Source organism: Ylistrum balloti, unplaced genomic scaffold (genome assembly GCF_031769215.1).
Source record: "Ylistrum balloti isolate Yb309-2 unplaced genomic scaffold, AGI_CSIRO_Ybal_v1 Utg369622, whole genome shotgun sequence".
Lineage (NCBI taxonomy): Eukaryota > Metazoa > Mollusca > Bivalvia > Pectinida > Pectinidae > Ylistrum > Ylistrum balloti.
Genome location: NW_026781892.1, coordinates 252,684 through 272,345, shown reverse-complemented (window position 1 = coordinate 272,345; position 19,662 = coordinate 252,684). Strand labels below are relative to the sequence as shown.

The 19,662-nt window shown below is 37.4% G+C and overlaps 1 protein-coding gene across 2 annotated transcripts; it reads left to right on the top strand.

Moving 5' to 3' along the window:
• The first annotated feature begins 100 nt into the window (after positions 1–100).
• LOC132549937 (actin-related protein 5-like) lies at positions 101–19,409 on the top strand. 2 transcript variants are annotated; one of them, XM_060213925.1, is made up of 20 exons: positions 101–111; positions 1,929–2,055; positions 3,789–3,883; positions 4,050–4,154; positions 5,941–6,052; positions 6,511–6,606; positions 6,792–6,985; positions 8,048–8,164; positions 8,436–8,540; positions 8,736–8,816; positions 9,708–9,833; positions 10,006–10,161; positions 10,706–10,789; positions 12,099–12,207; positions 12,787–12,860; positions 14,986–15,080; positions 15,831–15,914; positions 16,334–16,451; positions 17,105–17,216; positions 18,213–19,409. In XM_060213925.1, the coding sequence occupies exons 2-20, from the start codon at positions 1,932–1,934 to the stop codon at positions 18,383–18,385; spliced, it is 2,160 nt and encodes a 719-aa protein (XP_060069908.1). In that variant the 5' UTR covers positions 101–111; positions 1,929–1,931; the 3' UTR covers positions 18,386–19,409. The 2 variants fall into 2 exon arrangements, with proteins under 2 accessions (XP_060069908.1, XP_060069916.1); XM_060213933.1 differs by lacking the exons at positions 16,334–16,451; positions 18,213–19,409 and having other exon boundaries at positions 17,105–17,154.
• The last annotated feature ends 253 nt before the right edge of the window (positions 19,410–19,662 follow it).

Genomic DNA, 19,662 nt, shown 5'->3' with positions numbered 1-19,662 from the left:
ATTTTGAGAACTCTCCTCAGAAGAGGTAATAATAGTATATGAGTCGGGGGAAAAACAATGTGTACTTCTTAGACAATTTCCTCGCCATTTGATATTTCTAAATTTTTCTACGTAAGTATCGAAGTATATCAGTCGGTTATAGAAGAAATATTGATGGAACGATGTGTTGGTCATACACATGCAGAAGTTCGTTAAAAAATACAAACCTACCACCATGCCGGTAGCATTGATTCCGTGTCCTAATTATATACAGTTACGAGGTAGGCCTAAGCTCCGACTGTCGATCCTGTATGCTTACAGTATCTGTCTTAGATTCGCAGCTTGGCTATGATATTATATATCATCTAATGAGTGTATTGACATAGTCAGTGCCTATACTAAAGAGAGATGTTTTTCATGAAAGTTTCCGACCACTTTGTGTTGCAAACGCTTATTCACTAAACGTCAAATTTCTCTTTACAAATACTATCTAGTCTACAATTTTAGTTGTATGTTGTTTAAAAGTCCTATCAACACTTGTAGTCATTTAAGGACGGCATGTAGAATGGGGTAACTATGGAAATTTGCATTTTACTTCCAAAAATGTAAGGTTCTTTATGTGCTGAAAGTTAAAAAAAACAGAAATTTTAATTATTACCAACACAGTTTTGCACTTTGCTAAATTCCTGGGTTTAACCATATAACAAGATATAAATATTGCCGACATAAGCAGCACATGGGAGGGGTTATAGCTTCATTTTGCTTATATTTTGCAATGATTTAAAAATGACAAAAGAAAAAACCTGAAAGTCAAATCAGTATTGTGTCTTTCTTTGAAATATTCTTGTTCTGTGGCAGACACTTACCAAGAAGGTGACATTCATAAATAGATACATGATGAAACAAAGAGTGATCTGTTTCGTCGCTAACAAATACCATAATAATTCACATGTTGCTCGGAAAATTTAGCTCTATTCTGGTTAAGCCTATCAGAAAGATGTAAAAACACACCACTAAGTCTGATGTTCAAAATCTCCTACAACATTGCTGCTATAAATGAAGGAATCTGCCTAAAACCAGAGATTGGTTAGACTTGACTCCCACATCTTTATCTTAGCAAATGGGTTATTGTAGAACTGAAAGTCAAAAGTATATTATTTCTTTCCAAGAATTATATCACAAATAATAGATTTCCACAAGTCATAACAACAGTATGCATCCTGCATCTGGATTATTGTAGAATACATCCCCAGGCATTCTCACAAAGAGCTTTTTTCCTTTTTAGGTCTGAACTTGCCCCAAAAATCTTTAAAATCCTCATTCTTCTGTAGGAATAATAGGTATTTGTCAAAATTTTGTCTGAAAAATTCTTAGGTGAAGGGAACTCAATTTTGTTTCAGTGGTAAAATAAATCAAATTCTTTAAAATCCTATTTCCTCTGTGGCAACACGAGGATTCTCTCTCAATTCAACTGAAACATCCCTTGGTGAAAGGGACTTGATTTTGTATCAATTGCAGGTCTTGGCCCTTCATGCGCAAGGGATTTGGCCTAATAGGGGCAACATCATAAGATGGTGGGCTTTTCAAATTGCCCTACATCCTTGGTCCATTCATCTATCAGTTCATTGTCCTTCCATTTTTAAACAATACTTGTTATCAATATTTTTTGAAAAGTACTGGTTGAATTTTCAAACTTCATGTATATGTACGTGTGCCCTTTGGTCCCTAATTCTCCCCTCTTGATTTTAGAACACTTTTCTTTAGAAGCACTGGATAGGTCTTTCTCAAAGTTCATATGTAGTTTCCCCCTTGGTCTGTAGTTGTCTTTCCATTTATTCAAGTTATCTTTTTTTTTAATTTTTGGAAAACTCACCCTTCACACAGGTTAATTGGCCTCTGATTTAAAAAAAATGTTCATGTTTAATTTACCATGTCTTTGTATTTTGCAGAATATGGCTCAGGGAAAAGGATCAAATAATATTTTCTCTTTCAAAGATGAAAGATGCAGTCCTGATCCTGTGTTTGATTATTCCACCACATTATTTGACAGCAGTGTACCACTGGTTATAGACAATGGTAAGGGTTTATCTATTCCTCAACTTTAGCTATATACCACTTGTCATAGACAATGGTAAGGGTTTATCTATTCCACAACCTTAGCTGTATACCACTGGTCATAGACAATGGTAAGGGTTTATCTATTCCATGTTCTTAGCTGTATACCACTGGTCATAGACAGTGGTAAGGATTTATCTATTCCATGTTCTTAGCTATATACCACTGGTCATAGACAATGGTAAGGGTTTTTCTATTCCACAACCTTAGCTGTATACCACTGGTCATAGACAATGGTAAGGGTTTATCTATTCCATGTTCTTAGCTATATACCACTGGTCATAGACAATGGTAAGGGTTTATCTATTCCATGTTCTTAGCTATATACCACTGGTCATAGACAATGGTAAGGGTTTATCTATTCCACAACCTTAGCTATATACCACTGGTCATAGACAATGGTAAGGGTTTTTCTATTCCACAACCATAGCTGTATACCACTGGTCATAGACAATGGTAAGGGTTTATCTATTCCACAACCTTAGCTGTATACCACTGGTCATAGACAATGGTAAGGGTTTATCTATTCCATGTTCTTAGCTATATACCACTGGTCATAGACAATGGTAAGGGTTTATCTATTCCACAACCTTAGCTATATACCACTGGTCATAGACAATGGTAAGGGTTTATCTATTCCACAACCTTAGCTGTATACCACTGGTCATAGACAATGGTAAGGGTTTATCTATTCCACAACCTTAGCTATATACCACTGGTCATAGACAATGGTAAGGGTTTATCTATTCCACAACCTTAGCTATATACCACTGGTCATAGACAATGGTAAGGGTTTATCTATTCCACAACCTTAGCTGTATACCACTGGTCATAGACAATGGTAAGGGTTTATCTATTCCACAACCTTAGCTGTATACCACTGATCATAGACAATGGTAAGGGTTTATCTATTCCATGTTCTTAGCTATATACCACTGGTCATAGACAATGGTAAGGGTTTATCTATTCCACAACCTTAGCTATATACCACTGGTCATAGACAATGGTAAGGGTTTATCTATTCCACAACCTTAGCTGTATACCACTGGTCATAGACAATGGTAAGGATTTATCTATTCCACGATCCTTTATGACAGAGTTGTACCACTGGCAAAACACAATTGCACTTACTTAAGGTATTTATTTATCTGAATAAATATTTTAGTTAATTCTTTGTAAATAATTTGTCACATTATATGTAGAATATTGAAATCCTTGTGATTTTAGTTAAAAATAATCTACAGTGTATATTAAATTTTACTTCATGAAAAAAATTTGGTATCAATTTCTTAATCAATAGAGTAAATACATACCTTTTAATTTGTGTATAGTCTTCACCTGTAAAATGGTAAATACAACTACTGGGCATCAATTACTCTAAAAGTAAATATGTACATACTTGCTGTCTCTCAGTTTGGGAAACATGAATTCTATACTGGTTGATTGGTTGGTTGGTTTTCTGTCTCTTTGACTCCTCCCGTTGCCGGGTATTGTCTCACCAATAAACGTCAATTGACGTGAGAGGGCGACCTGCATCCCCCTCATAGGGATGGAACCGTCTGTAGCGGTGAATGTTTGATCATGTTAGTCTTAGAAGAGGCTATAGGATCTAATAATGCCTTATCATAACTGTAACAGTCTGAAACATGTCCAGAAATGGAGAGGACAAATTCTACCTTCTGTTTCTATTTAAGGGTCTTACCAGTGTCGAGCAGGCTGGGCAACAACAAAAAAACACCAACCACAATTAATCTTCAAAAACATCACAGCCAAACAAAGAGGCAAAAAGGTATCATCAGCTTCAATTTCCAACTTTCTTTTCATGTGATGATTTCCATTTGTTTTGTATCAATATTTACCATTTAAAATGTACATAATGATGAATCTAACAACAGATCAGATCTAAGATATCCCAGGTTATAGTTTGTTTTTAATGATTCTGTCTATGTTTTTAGGAGTCTGATCTACAGGTTGGGAATGAGATTAACAATATTGAAGTTGTTCGATGGATTCTCCGCACACAATTTGACAGGAATTTGGTGACTCTCTATGATGTCCAGGTAAAGGAATATAGAGTTAGCTCCCCTACCATAGAATAAATTGGCATAAAACCACACCATGATACTTTCTTTAATAATAAATCATGTGTGATTGTTGATGTGTGAGTTGATGAGAGAAAAGTCCTGTTTGTTGATGTGTGAGTGATAAGAGAAAAGTCCTGTTTGTTGATGTGTGAGTGATAAGAGGAATGTCCTGTTTGTTGATGTGTGAGTTGATAGGAGAAAAGTCCTGTTTGTTGATGTGTGAGTTGATAGGAGAAAAGTCCTGTTTGTTGATGTGTGAATTGATAGGAGAAATGTCCTGTTTGTTGATGTGTGAGTGATAAGAGAAAAGTCCTGTTTGTTGATGTGTGAGTTGATAGGAGAAAAGTCCTGTTTGTTGATGTGTGAGTGATAAGAGAAAAGTCCTGTTTGTTGATGTGTGAATTGATAGGAGAAAAGTCCTGTTTGTTGATGTGTGAGTGATAAGAGAAAAGTCCTGTTTGTTGATGTGTGAGTGATAAGAGAAAAGTCCTGTTTGTTGATGTGTGAGTGATAAGAGAAAAGTCCTGTTTGTTGATGTGTGAGTGATAAGAGAAAAGTCCTGTTTGTTGATGTGTGAGTGATAAGAGAAAAGTCCTGTTTGTTGATGTGTGAGTTGATAGGAGAAAAGTCCTGTTTGTTGATGTGTGAGTTGATAGGAGAAAAGTCCTGTTTGTTGATGTGTGAGTGATAGGAGAAAAGTCCTGTTTGTTGATGTGTGAGTGATAAGAGAAAAGTCCTGTTTGTTGATGTGTGAGTGATAAGAGAAAAGTCCTGTTTGTTGATGTGTGAGTGATAAGAGAAAAGTCCTGTTTGTTGATGTGTGAGTGATAAGAGAAAAGTCCTGTTTGTTGATGTGTGAGTGATAAGAGAAAAGTCCTGTTTGTTGATGTGTGAGTGATAAGAGAAAAGTCCTGTTTGTTGATGTGTGAGTTGATAGGATAAAAGTCCTGTTTGTTGATGTGTGAGTGATAAGAGAAAAGTCCTGTTTGTTGATGTGTGAGTGATAAGAGAAAAGTCCTGTTTGTTGATGTGTGAGTGATAAGAGAAAAGTCCTGTTTGTTGATGTGTGAGTGATAAGAGAAAAGTCCAGTTTGTTGATGTGTGAGTGATAAGAGGAATGTCCTGTTTGTTGATGTGTGAGTTGATAGGAGAAAAGTCCTGTTTGTTGATGTGTGAGTTGATAGGAGAAAAGTCCTGTTTGTTGATGTGTGAGTTGATAGGAGAAAAGTCCTGTTTGTTGATGTGAGAGTGATAGGAGAAAAGTCCTGTTTGTTGATGTGTGAGTGATAGAAGAAAAGTCCTGTTTGTTGATGTGTGAGTGATAAGAGAAAAGTCCTGTTTGTTGATGTGTGAGTGATAAGAGAAAAGTCCTGTTTGTTGATGTGTGAGTTGATAAGAGAAAAGTCCTGTTTGTTGATGTGTGAGTGATAAGAGAAAAGTCCTGTTTGTTGATGTGTGAGTGATAAGAGAAAAGTCCTGTTTGTTGATGTGTGAGTGATAAGAGAAAAGTCCTGTTTGTTGATGTGTGAGTGATAAGAGAAAAGTCCTGTTTGTTGATGTGTGAGTTGATAAGAGAAAAGTCCTGTTTGTTGATGTGTGAGTTGGTAAGAGAAAAGTCCTGTTTGTTGATGTGTGAGTGATAAGAGAAAAGTCCTGTTTGTTGATGTGTGAGTGGTAAGAGGAGAGTCCTGAAGTGATTATTAAATATTTGTAATGACGAATGAAATAATCAGTAGTAACAAGTATACTTTGATTTGAACAGGAACAGATCTTTGACTACATATTCACCCACATGGGCATTAACACAGAAAGTGTTGTTGATCATCCTGTCCTAATGACTGAACCTGTGTGTAACCCAAATTACTGTCGCCAACGTAAGTTATAGTAACAAACTGTTGTTGTCATTGTAAAACATAGTATCAAACTACTGTTGTCAATGTAAAACATAGTATCAAACTACTGTTGTCAATGTAAAACATAGTATCAAACTACTGTTGTCAATGTAAAACATAGTAACAAACTGCTGTTGTCAATGTAAAACATAGTAACAAACTACTGTTGTTAATGTAAAACATAGTAACAAACTGCTGGTGTCATTGGTAGAATACAGTGAAAATCACAGCAAAGGTCTATTTTCATTGCATTATCAGCATTATATTTCTATGCATTGGTGAAAATGTTAATAATATATAATTTATAGATCACTGGAGATAAAGTGTGAGCCTTAGGCAAATTCTTTACAGTTTAACATGTTTATAAGCAGATCTGTTCCTTCATGATTCTTGGTATGAAAACAATTCATTAATGCTATTTTGTATATTTGTTGTTTCAGAGATGTCAGAACTCCTGTTTGAGTGCTATCATGTACCACGTGTAGCTTATGGTGTGGATGCCATGTTTAGCTTGTACCAGAATCAGCCTAAATTAGGTAAAATGTCTACTCTGTTCTCTACCATGTACCACGTGTAGCTTACAGTGTAGATGTCATATTTAGTCTGTACCAGAATCAGTCTAAATTACTTATATTTACATATAATCAGACCGGGACGGTGTTTGAAAGCTAGTTTCCTGTGTTGGGAATATCAATGATAGCCCTGGTTTTATTTAAATCAGACAGGGGTGATGCTTTAGTGGTGGACTGCGGTTACCAGGCGACACACGTCCTACCTATCTTAGAGGGACGCATGGACAGTGCCACTTGTCGTCGCATCAATTTGGGAGGATCTCATCTGGATGGATTTATGCAACGTCTCCTGCAGCTTAAATACCCTGGCCACTACGCTTCAGTCACGCTGAGTAGGGCAGAGGTAATCATGTATTCTGGACAAATTTTATCAGTGAATTCGGTAACTCTAATTTATAATGAGATTAACTGTTCTATTTATAAATCCTTATCAGTCATGTATGGATAAAGATATTGTCTTGATTAATTACGAAACTTTGCAGTCAGCTGGTTTTATTCAACATTAAAGAATGTTGGGGTAAATTTTAAATGGAACACCATTAGTAACAGGTAAGATGACTGTACGTAGGGTAAACAGCTTTGCAACATTGCTGCATGAAAATCAAAACCAGGAGATATATTGTTCTATTCAACATTATGGCAGGTAACCCTGCAAGTTTGATGACTGGTTTTTCTCTCACGTGTTGCCTATAAACATCCCAAACATATTCAATTGATGACAAATTATGTGATTTTGATGGCCTGCATCTTTTTCTGTTGTATGAAAGTTCTGTCGACGTAACTTGTGTGTACTGGCATATTACCTTGTTACTATTATATTATAAAATACAACATCACTGCTCTTAAGATTTTGTCCCAATCGTGAATGTCGGTTAATATGTCCTTTTACTAATCAAGTTAGGTATGTTGACCCTCTCCCTTCACCCACACCCTCAGTTCCATTATGCCAGGTAGCAGTTGGTTTAACAGTCACATCACTGCCTTCCATCATCACTTTTTACACAATATTAGGGCTCAGTTGATAAAAGAACATTGTTACTTTGTTGTAACAAGATTGGTGAATTCAAAGTCTTTAGAATCTTTTGAACAAGTGTCAGTTAGGTTTTTATGAAATTCAAGCAAATATGCATCATAGAATACCTGTTCCATTGATACAGGTTTTCACACTTGAATGATTTTGTTTCTCCGTACGATTTTGTAGCAGTAACTATTGCCTTTTTTGTTATACTGCATTTTGTTTTCACTTACTTATTTGAGTTTGTAGAGTACACTAGCAATAACGGTAATTATTCTTGTTGTTGTGGATTTTTTATATTGGAGAATCCTCTTATAATTCTATAGAATAAAATACCAACAGTGTTAACAGAATCAGTCTGTTGTAACCCCCTTTCTTTTCTTTCAACAGGAATTGGTGAGAGATCACTGTTATATGGCTGCAGACTATGCTACAGATTTGGACAACTGGGTCTCCAATGACTACTACGATGATAATGTCCACAAAATACAGTTGCCATTTGTCAGTGTAAGTACGCCTTTCCACACAAAATACAGTTGCCATTTGTCAGTGTAAGTACGCCTTTCCACACAAAATACAGTTGCCATTTGTCAGTGTAAGTACGCCTTTCCACACAAAATACCACAGGAGGATTTTCATTTTAAATGTGTTCAATATGGACCTTTTGACTGTAGAGCTATTATTTTTCTTGTACGGATTAATATCAAGGCACTAAACACTCTATCAATGAAATACTAAGGACACTGTTAATGTCAGTACTGTACTGTCTCTCTCTCAGGCTCCAGGAAATCAGCAGACAGTTTCTGCCAAACAGGCGAAGGAACGCCGTGACCAGCAGATACGCAGGCTTAAAGAAGTCAATGCTAAGAAACGTGTAGAAAAGGTGAGAAAACATTAGTTTGTTAGTGTTGATGCCATCTTTTACTGGATGGATCTTTTTATTAACGATTTCATTTCTCAAAGTCAGAGATCATGGCTGTTTTCATATGAAATTGTATTTATCAAAAATAAATGTCAAATTTTTGTAAGATTTTTCACCTATCACCCACTAACATTGTTGGACATTCTTTTTCTACAGCTGAGGAACGATGAGGAACAATTGCAGGAGTTGATGAGTCTGCAGGAATTGTTGGAAGATGAAGACGATGAAGAATTCAATGTAATTATGTGAATTTTTAATTGATGTCATGTTGTCTCTGTTGAAGTCAATACTGTTTTTAGGTTAAAGTTATAAGTAAAAGAAGAATCATGTGCGAAAATGATTAGAGTTCTGTGAAAGTAGCTAATTGATATGGTTTTAATAGCTCACCTTGTCCAAAGGACCAAAGTGGGCTTATGCTGCACAGTGGTGTCCGGGATTAGTTTAAGATGCTTTAAAAAACTACTTGTCATGAACAACTGAGTGGATTTTGACCAAAATTGGTCAGAAGCATCTTTGGGGGAAGGGTACTCAGTTTTGTAAAAATGGTAGGTCTCGGCTCCGCTGGGCTAGAAGGGCAGAGCACAATAGAGGAAATGGTGCAAATTAATTGAAATCCTTCTTCTTTTGTAGGAATATTATCACAATTTGGTGTGAAATATTCTGTGGTGAAGCATTTAACAGTGGGTCTTGGCCAGGGCCCAGTAGGGATAATAGAGTAAATTCTATAAAATCCTTCTTCTTCATTATCGTATAAATGATGAGTCTCAACAAACATGGGCAAGAAGGTGAGGTCCAATGGGAAAATGGGGCAAATTCTTTAAAATTCTTCTGCTGTGGGATTGTGTGGATTCTGTCCTAAATTGGTCGGAAGTATGATTGGATGAAGGAGAAACAGTTTTGTATACGAAGTGGGTCTCTGCCCCAGGATGGGAGGGGCAGGGCCTAATGTGGGAAATATAGCAAATTCTTTATGAACCTTCTACTGAAAGAATGACTGGATTTTTGTCCGAATTTGGTCTGAAGAATTCTTGGCTCAGTTCAAAAGAAAGACAGAGTGGTAATTTTGAAGTAGGAGAAGTGCTGACAAGTTTTGTTACAGCATATTAACATTACATTTTCATTCTATAGCGAGCCTTACAAGGATCAGAGTTTGATTCAGCAGAGGAACTGCAGACAGCAATCAACAAACTGACTGGAAATATCCAGAGAGCTAAGGCGAAGATCCTGGGTATAGACCCACCACCAGAGGAAGAGGTAAGGGTATTGTAAAGGTCAAGATTCTGGGTATTTCCTCACCACTAGAGGAAACCTAGTGACAACTGCTGAGAGAATGAGTTGATAGCTTTCATACTTCATTGATATTTGAGACAAATTTAAACAAAAGGATTGACTTAATTGTGAAATTATTAATCTACTGTTGTTATAGCAGCAGGCCAAGGCTCCTGTGTATGACCTTCTGGACATTCCTGATGACCAGTTGACCCCTGATCAGTTGTCTGTCAAGAAACGTCAGAGGATGCTGAAGAATGCCCGAGAGGGAAGAATGAAAGCACAGGCTCTTCAGAGAGCAAAACGTCAAAAGGTTGGTGAACATACTGGTATCAAAAGATTATCAGGCATTTACTGGTTCATTTACAATAGATTTTCTGTATAAGTCATTTGTTGGTACTTAAATAACCAGATACAGAAAACGTAACATATCCCAGTTAATTAAATACAAAGTTACAACCAGCATCTTGCTTCACTTTTAAACAGTCCTAAACCAGGCTGAAGCTTGGTCCTCTTTGGGAAGTCAATGTTGTTTTTTTACAAACTGCGGAATTGAATTAATTTTCAACTACACAGTATACATACTATGGTTAAATATACTTTTTGTGACTCTTTCCAGAAATCTACTCCATTATATGGTATTAGTTGTATTTACTTTTGCATTTATGATGTAAATGCTAAATTTTGTCCCATTTTGTATCACAAGTTGGATGGGGAAGATTGAGGAAGTTCACCTTCTTGTGTAAAATTTTCATTTGTTGTAATTTATTTCTTTTTCGACTGTTATATAGAGTAATATCTAATCCTGTATTTAACAAAGAGGACTTTAAGATCGAGTGCTGCTTTTATATCCACAGGAAATTGAAGAAGATAAAAAGTTGGAAATTAAAAGACTGATGAACTTTGATGGCTGGTTACAGGAAGTGAGATCAAAGAGACAGGTAATAGATATCAGTAGGAAGTAACATCAGGCTGACAGCCACTGGTAAGGGAGGTAATCGAGGTAATCAATGGTAAGGGAGGGAATCATTGGTAAGGGAGGTAATCGAGGTAATCAATGGTAAGGGAGGGAATCATTGGTAAGGGAGGGAATGGATGGTAAGGGAGGGAATCGTTGGTAAGGGAGGTAATCAAGGGAATTGATGGTAAGGGAGGTAAATGATGGTAAGGGAGGGAATGGATGGTAAGGGAGGGAATGGATGATAAGAGAGGAAATTGATGATAAGGGAGGGAATGGACGGTAAGAGAGGAAATGGATGATAAGAGAGGAAATGGATGGTAAGGGAGGGAATGGATGATAAGAGAGGAAATTGATGATAAGGGAGGGAATGGACGGTAAGAGAGGAAATGGATGATAAGAGAGGAAATTGATGATAAGGGAGGGAATGGAAGGTAAGAGAGGAAATTGATGATAAGGGAGGGAATGGAGGATAAGAGAGGAAATTGATGATAAGGGAGGGAATGGACGGTAAGAGAGGAAATGGATGATAAGGGAGGGAATGGATGATAAGGGAGGGAATGGATGATAAGGGAGGGAATGGACGGTAAGGGAGGGAATGGACGGTAAGAGAGGAAATGGATGATAAGAGAGGAAATTGATGATAAGGGAGGGAATGGAAGGTAAGAGAGGAAATTGATGATAAGGGAGGGAATGGATGATAAGGGAGGGAATGGATGATAAGGGAGGGAATGGACGGTAAGGGAGAGAATTGATGGTAAGGGAGGGAATGGATGATAAGGGAGGGAATGGACGGTAAGGGAGGGAATGGATGGTAAGGGAGGGAATCGTTGGTAAGGGAAGGAATGGATGGTAAAGGAGGGAAGTGATGGTAAGGGAGGGAATGGACGGTAAGGGAAGGAATGGATGGTAAAGGAGGGAAGTGATGATAAGGGAGGGAATGGACGGTAAGGGAGGGAGGGAATGGATGATAAGGGAGGGAATGGATGGTAAGTGAGGGAATGGATGGTAAAGGAGGGAAGTGATGGTAAGGGAGGGAATGGACGGTAAGGGAAGGAATGGATGGTAAGGGAGAGAATTGACGGTAAGGGAGGGAATGGATGGTAAGGGAGGGAATGGATGGTAAAGGAGGGAAGTGATGGTAAGGGAGGGGAGAGGTATCTGTGTCGGCCCTTGCTCAAGTGCACTAATATTTGTGTTTTGTTTTTCAAGAAATAAATGTGATAATTGTATACATTGTTTTATATAATTTGACAATCAAATTCCATCAAGACACCGGTCTGTTTATTTAGAAATTGTTAGATGCCCGTGCAAAGAGAAAGCAGAGGAAATCTGACATGGCTAAACGTCGGACACTGGCCTCACAACAGAGGATGAAAATCATCACACAGCTTGCTGGAGGTAAATACAGTCATATGTAATTGACCGAGAGATTTTTCCTCAATTTTCCTGAAATTTTAATTTGGTATATAAATGATTACATTTTTAGTCCACCACCATGAGATTGTAAGTAGTAGATCATCTTTCGTCTAAGTTCTGATGTTAACGTTATTTCCTGAGAAGCACTGGATGGATCAAATTTCATATGTATACTCCTTAAGGTCCTTAACTTTACAAGTTTATCTTTGAAACTGACCAAAAAAACAGAATTGCTTCAGGCAGGTGGGGGGATGGGGCACACTGAATGTTGAAGTTCGGAGTTAAATATTTCTTGGATGGACTCATTTTCAAATTTGATATTACATAGACTCCCCTTGGTCCCGAGTTGTGCTTTTTAAAATTGTGGATAGATAAGAACAAAATAAGGCAAATGATCCAACTTCCCACCAAGATTGTTTAAATAAAGGTCATATAGATGGCAATTGTTGCAATGAATTGGGGAAAAGAAATAGTGAGTTTTGTGTCTATTTGCATTTAATTTCATCTGCTGATTAAAAAAACCTTGTATATTAAGTGTACCTATTTAACCCTGCAACTTAGGTGGATCTAAGAAGAAAAAGAAGGAAGACACCTTTGGTCAGAATGATGCGGACTGGGAAGTTTACAAAGAAATTGTGAGTAACGATAGTAAAGATGGAGCAGACCTTATGATAGTGAAGATTTCTGAATGCTAATGAGTGAATTTGTTATATTGTTAATTAGGAGAACTTGTTTTCAGTGTTGATAATCAAAATATGTTATGGTTCCTGTATTTGTGTTATGTTTTGTCTTCATCTTGTCTTCCGTGATTCTGTTTCCATGTTGTAGTTTCATTCAATACAATTTTGTTATAAATAAAATTTGAATGACGAAGTGTTGAATTACACAGGGATTAAAAAATTACATTTTTGTGATATCTGACATCAGTTTAGTTTAAGTAATATGGCTTGCACTATTTACATTATTGTATTATGATCTCAATTTTTTCATGTCATATTAGTTGTCAGGTAAGAATAACAATACAACCATAGTTATCTCCATGGTATAAATTCCTATTGTCTCTATAGCTTAACTTTCTATTGTCTCCATAGCGTACAGTATTTTTGTCTCCAGGACCCACAATCCTATTGTCTCCATAGCGTACAGTATTTTTGTCTCCAGGACCCACAATCCTATTGTCTCCATAGCGTACAGTATTTTTGTCTCCAGGACCCACAATCCTATTGTCTCCATAGCGTACAGTATTTTTGTCTCCAGGACCCACAATCCTATTGTCTCCATAGCGTACAGTATTTTTGTCTCCAGGACCCACAATCCTATTGTCTCCATAGCGTACAGTATTTTTGTCTCCAGGACCCACAATCCTATTGTCTCCATAGCGTACAGTATTTTTGTCTCCAGGACCCACAATCCTATTGTCTCCATAGCGTACAGTATTTTTGTCTCCAGGACCCACAATCCTATTGTCTCCATAGCGTACAGTATTTTTGCCTCAAGATCTCACAATCTTTTTGTCTCCAGGACCCCTATTCCTGTTGTCTCCAGGACCTCTTTTCCTGTTGTCTCCAGGACCCCTATTTCTGTTGTCTCCAGGACCCCAATTCCTGTTGTCTCCAGGACCTCTTTTCCTGTTGTCTCCAGAACCTCTTTTCCTGTTGTCTCCAGGATCTCTTTTCCTGTTGTCTCCAGGGCCCCTATTCCTGTTGTCTCCAGGACCCCAATTCCTGTTGTCTCCAGGACCTCTTTTCCTGTTGTCTCCAGGACCTCTTTTCCTGTTGTCTCCAGGATCTCTTTTCCTGTTGTCTCCAGGGCCCCTATTCCTGTTGTCTCCAGGACCCCAATTCCTGTTGTCTCCAGGACCTCTTTTCCTGTTGTCTCCAGGACCTCTTTTCCTGTTGTCTCCAGGATCTCTTTTCCTGTTGTCTCCAGGACCCCTATTCCTGTTGTCTCCAGGACCCCTATTTCTGTTGTCTCTAGGACCCCACTTCCTGTTGTCTCCAGGACCCCTATTTCTGTTGTCTCCAGGACCTCTTTTCCTGTTGTCTCCAGGACCCCACTTCCTGTTGTCTCGAGGACCCCTATTCCTGTTGTCTCCAGGACCTCAATTCCTGTTGTCTCCAGGACCTCTTTTCCTGTTGTCTCCAGGACCTCTTTTCCTGTTGTCTCTAGGACCTCTTTTCCTGTTGTCTCCAGGACCCCTATTCCTGTTGTCTCAAGGACCTCTTTTCCTGTTGTCTCCAGGACCCCTATTTCTGTTGTCTCCAGGACCTCTTTTCCTGTTGTCTCCAGGACCCCACTTCCTGTTGTCTCGAGGACCCCTATTCCTGTTGTCTCCAGGACCCCTATTTCTGTTGTCTCCAGGACCTCAATTCCTGTTGTCTCCAGGACCTCTTTTCCTGTTGTCTCCAGGACCTCTTTTCCTGTTGTCTCCAGGACCTCTTTTCCTGTTGTCTTCCAGGCCCCTATTCCTGTTGTCTTTAGGACCCCTATTCCTGTTGTCTCCAGGGCCCCTTTTCCTGTTGTCATCAGGACCCCTATTCCTGTTGTCTTCAGGACCCCTATTCCTGTTGTCTCCAGGACCCCTATTTCTGTTGTCTCCAGGACCCCTATTCCTGTTGTCTCCAGGGCCTAAAGTCCTATTGTCTCCAGGGCCAACAGTCCATTGTTTCCATAACCCACAGTCCTATTGTCTCCATAGCTCATGTCCTGTTGTGTTGATATCTCACAGTCCTGTTGATAATTTATTTGTTATATTGACAGCACCCAGAAAATGCTGACAGTGATTCAGAGGCTGAAGAAGAAACACTAGAGGAACTTGAGACACAGTTACGGGAACATGATCCAGAATTTCAAAAGTAAGGCATGTTTGGAGTGCTTTCTTTAAGCACTAGATCTATTAGGAATTTGCAGAGTAAAAACTGTTGGACAAAGAAGTGTGATGTCCTAGAGAATGCTTTTTTTTAATGGCTTACAGATCTTATCTCATGTAGAATGACACTGTATTAATATTGTTTTATACATTCCATTACAATTTTGAGCTATCTGTTGTCTTCCTCTTTTCTTTGCTCTTTTTCTGTCCTTTTTTTCCTTTTCCTTTTTTTTCCTCATATCTTTATGATGTTACCTTTAGTTAATACTCTTGCTTCTAAACTGGAGTTTCATATATTAGGGAGCTGTCCTATGCTAGAGTTGAAAAAAATTACTGAATTGTCTTTTATTGTGAAACCTAGGATTTACCATGGATGAATGCAGCTCATTACTGGTCAAAATGCAGAAATCATCTGTTGAACACCATTTTTATTTCTTTCTTTTTGGAAATTCTAGAAATTTGAATTTAAGATTCAATTAAAATTTGGTCCCAAATTCTTAGATATATTAATTATCCTTAATTGTCTGTTTTACCCTATATGGTAAAGTTATTGAGGTTTAGTCAAGAGAAGTTGTGAATTAACAAATAGGGAGTCTGTTTTATCTAACCCAAAAGTAACACTGAATGTTGAATAGTTGCTATCAGGATTGGTATGTTACACTACAGCTACACTACTAAAATATTCTGTTATAATTATCCCATAAATCATATCATTCAATATTCCACATTACCACAGGGAGCTTGATAAGAGCATAGATCCTCAGGGAGAGTTTGATATTGCTGAATATTATAGACTACACCTGGCCATCGAGAGAATCAGGTTAGTGATACAGAGTACTACAGACCACACCTGGCCATCGAGAGAATCAGGTCAGTGATACAGAGTACTACAGACCACACCTGGCCATCGAGAGAATCAGGTTAGTGATACAGAGTACTACAGACCACACCTGGCCATCGAGAGAATCAGGTTAGTGATACAGAGTACTACAGACCACACCTGGTCATCCAGAGAATCAGGTTAGTAATACAGAGTACTACAGACCACACCTGGTCATCCAGAGAATCAGGTTAGTAATACAGAGTACTACAGACCACACCTGGCCATTCATATATACATATATCTGTAGAGGACGATAATTTCACTATTTTGTTAATATTTACATCAGTAGAGATTTTTCTCATTATATCTGCAGTGTGCCATGAGTGGACTATTATTTTCATTATCTTACATATCAGGGTACCAGAGCTGTTATTCCAGCCCTCCATGCTGGGTTTGGAACAAGCTGGTATAGCAGAAACCATGAACTATGTCCTGAAAAAACATGATGCTGAACGACAGAATAGACTGGCCCAGGTATTATATTTACGCATTATATAGAGAATACATGGTCAGTGTCATGGAATATAAGCTGTTTTATGGCAAAGTTGAAGAAAGACAAAAATGGCTGGCCACTATTGTCTTTCTGTCCTGACAAATCAAAGCAATAAAAAATCAACAGTTTTGTTGTTCAATCTTTATTTAGCTGTCATTATGCTGAACTTTGCCTGATGAAAGGACACCAAAATAATTGCTCCTAGCAGACCTATGGTTTCAAACTTTAACAAACATAAGTGATTTCATGATTTTCCGTAAATAAACTTGTTCATTACAACCTATAAAATCACTTATTTCAACAGTTATTCTTATCGTTAAACGTAATTTCAGAAAGTAATTCTGTCAAATTAACTCACATGCTTAAATACAGCTGTTTTCCGTCACTTCTGAATACAGCAAAAATTTATGTGGCAGGTGTACTGCAACAATGGGAGTGCCAGTTGTGGGATAACACTTTGAATGAGCATTGCTATTGATTGGATGTTAAGAAATACAAAAACAGTTTACTTGAGATTGTTAAGATGGTTTTTACCTTCAACGAAACAATATGATTATAAAAATGTAGGTCGTCACTCAAATGAAGTCTTGAGATACTATGTAATGTCTTTGTTCGTCTTTTAATTGTCTTACAGAATGTGTTCTTAACTGGTGGTAATGCAATGTTCAGGAACTTCCAGCAGAGACTGGAAACAGAATTGTTAGAAATGAGGCCCTTTCACTCCTTATTCAACGTCTCATGTGCAGGTAGGATACTTCATTTCCTGTAGCAATTATGATAGGTCAAGAGGTTTTAATGCACGACAGAGTGAATATTTGAGCAATGGATGTGAACAGATATATTAGTGTTAGGTAAGAGGTTTGGTTGAAGGTCTAAGATAAACATTATAAAACCAGAATTTTTCCAGAAGAGGAAAAATTCCTCATTTTGTTGTGTATTTGTAGCATTTCACTCATGTGAATCTGAGTTAATACTGATGCATTTAGCCCTATAATCACGAAAGCATAAATTAACGCTGTTGTATTTTCTCACATATGAGGTAGTATTTTTGTATGGATCCCGGAAAACCAACGGAATTTATATTTTGGATGGATTTTTGTGCTTGTTTATGAGATCAGTCCTGAAAATTATACTTATCAAAAATTATTTTGAGATTGATCCCAAAAATACTCTAAAAGTCAATCCAACATGTGAATTCTGTTGGCTTTTTTGGGGGGGATCAATACCGAAAACAGTACCTCATATGTGAGAAAATCCAATAGTGTTAATTCAGGGTTTTGTTAATAGGGGGCTAAATACACAGGTATAAGGCCAAATTCACAAGAGTGAGTTGCTAAAAATGCACGACGTAAAGAGGACCACCATGATTTTTTGCTCTTCTGGAAAAACTGAAAAAAATAGTTTCATGTATGAACTTAAACCACTGCTTGTCATCCAGTTGCAACATTAGAAACAGTTCTAGATAATGATGTAAATGAAAAGTTAGCTTAGGTGATAAAGTATTGAAGGACATAACTACTGGCACTTTTTGATATCTGATGTTTATAGTAATACAGCAAGGCATTTGTCCAGGCTGATCATTTTGTTGTAATCAGAAACTTTATATGGTCACCTTAAAAAATATGAACATGAAAACCACTTATGTTTATCTCATAAAATATACTGATGTCAGGATTGTCTTTGTTTTTCATCCTGTTCAAAACTGAATTGGACGAACATGTGTGTTTGTATACTTTCTCCAGCTAACCCCATTTTGGATACATGGTATGGAGCTAGGAAATGGGCGTTGTCTCCCCATTTTGTAGCCCACAGTATATCACGGCAAGACTATGAAGAGAAGGGAGGAGAGTATTTGAAAGAACACAGACAATCTAACCAGTATTTCCAGACCCCTACAGTGGTGCCAACATCTTAGCCTTTCCATCACGATTTCAGTGTTTTAGGTACTGACTTGTGTAGAATTGACTGATATGTCAGTAATAGTTTGCTGTCAGAAGTGCTTTGACTGAGATGTACACAGTCGTTTGTCACCTAATGTTGCCTGAATATAGGTATATCTGTCAGCAAAGTCTTGTTAAATATCAAGTCTACTGGTCATAATCAGGAGGATTTAATGCTCAACACAGTGAATAAATAAGTATCTGATGGATGTCAGGTGTCAGGTAAGAGATAAGGTGGTAGTCCTATGAAAACAACTTACAGATATACGAGATTAGGTGGTAGTCCTATGAAAACAACTTACAGATATACGAGATTAGGTGGTAGTCCTATGAAAACAACTTACAGATATACGATAAGAAGATTTTATAGTAATGGATATTTCAATTTATAAATACCATTTTTACGTCATGATAGAATACTTCTACAGAAAGGATAGAGTCTAGGTATACTGGTACAATGGGATCAGTTCTGAAAACTTATGACCAGGTGTATGTACCAAACATCTCAGTGAAACATTATTGAAATCCATACAGCAGACATGTTGTGTTAAGTTTAAATATATATTCAGTCCTGTTGTTTAAAGTTGAAATACATATTAAAAAAATTCTGCTGTGGCAGCCATGTTTGATACCTGACTATTCTACGAAGGCTTCGTAACCACTGTTTACAGAACTTCACTAAGTTTTATTGAAATCATATTTAGCAGTATTATTTGACTGAAAGTTTAAATTGTTAAGGGATAGTGACCTACAACAATGTTTTTAGTTGTTCACTAGAGTTAAAGGGACGTAAAAATGTGAATAGTGTGGAAGTCACAGCCATTTGAGGTGAATCACTGAAGAATTGTTTCAAATCTTGATTGTAACTGTTTGACAAATATTGTAAAATATATGATGTATATATTTTAGAAATAATGAAAACAAATCTGACTGGAATTTCTGGTGATGATACATGTAACAAGCTAGTAAACAGCTTCAACACAAAGGTGCCAACTTATTTGTGACAACACAATAAAGAGATCTTAATTCAAATGCAACATTGTTATATCTCATCCTGCCATGGTTTCACTAAGTTTACTTCAACACTGCTGTTGGACTTTGTAATTCGCGAGATTTGCAGTAACCTGCATGTCACGTTTTTATTCATTCGAATAGTGGCCTGGTTCAGAATATACACATGTACTTAATGCTGTTCAAAAATTATCTGATTTATGAAAATTACAAAATTTATTTTTTAATTTGGCTGCTGGTC

Bases quoted from the DNA above. Each gene is read 5' to 3' on its own strand.
- LOC132549937 (XM_060213925.1), top strand. From the start codon at position 1,932: ATGGCTCAGGGAAAAGGATCAAATAATATTTTCTCTTTCAAAGATGAA. The intron at 3,884-4,049 runs GTATCATCAGCT...CTATGTTTTTAG, and splicing joins CCAAACAAAGAGGCAAAAAG to GAGTCTGATCTACAGGTTGG. The intron at 16,452-17,104 runs GTATTATATTTA...ATTGTCTTACAG, and splicing joins GACAGAATAGACTGGCCCAG to AATGTGTTCTTAACTGGTGG.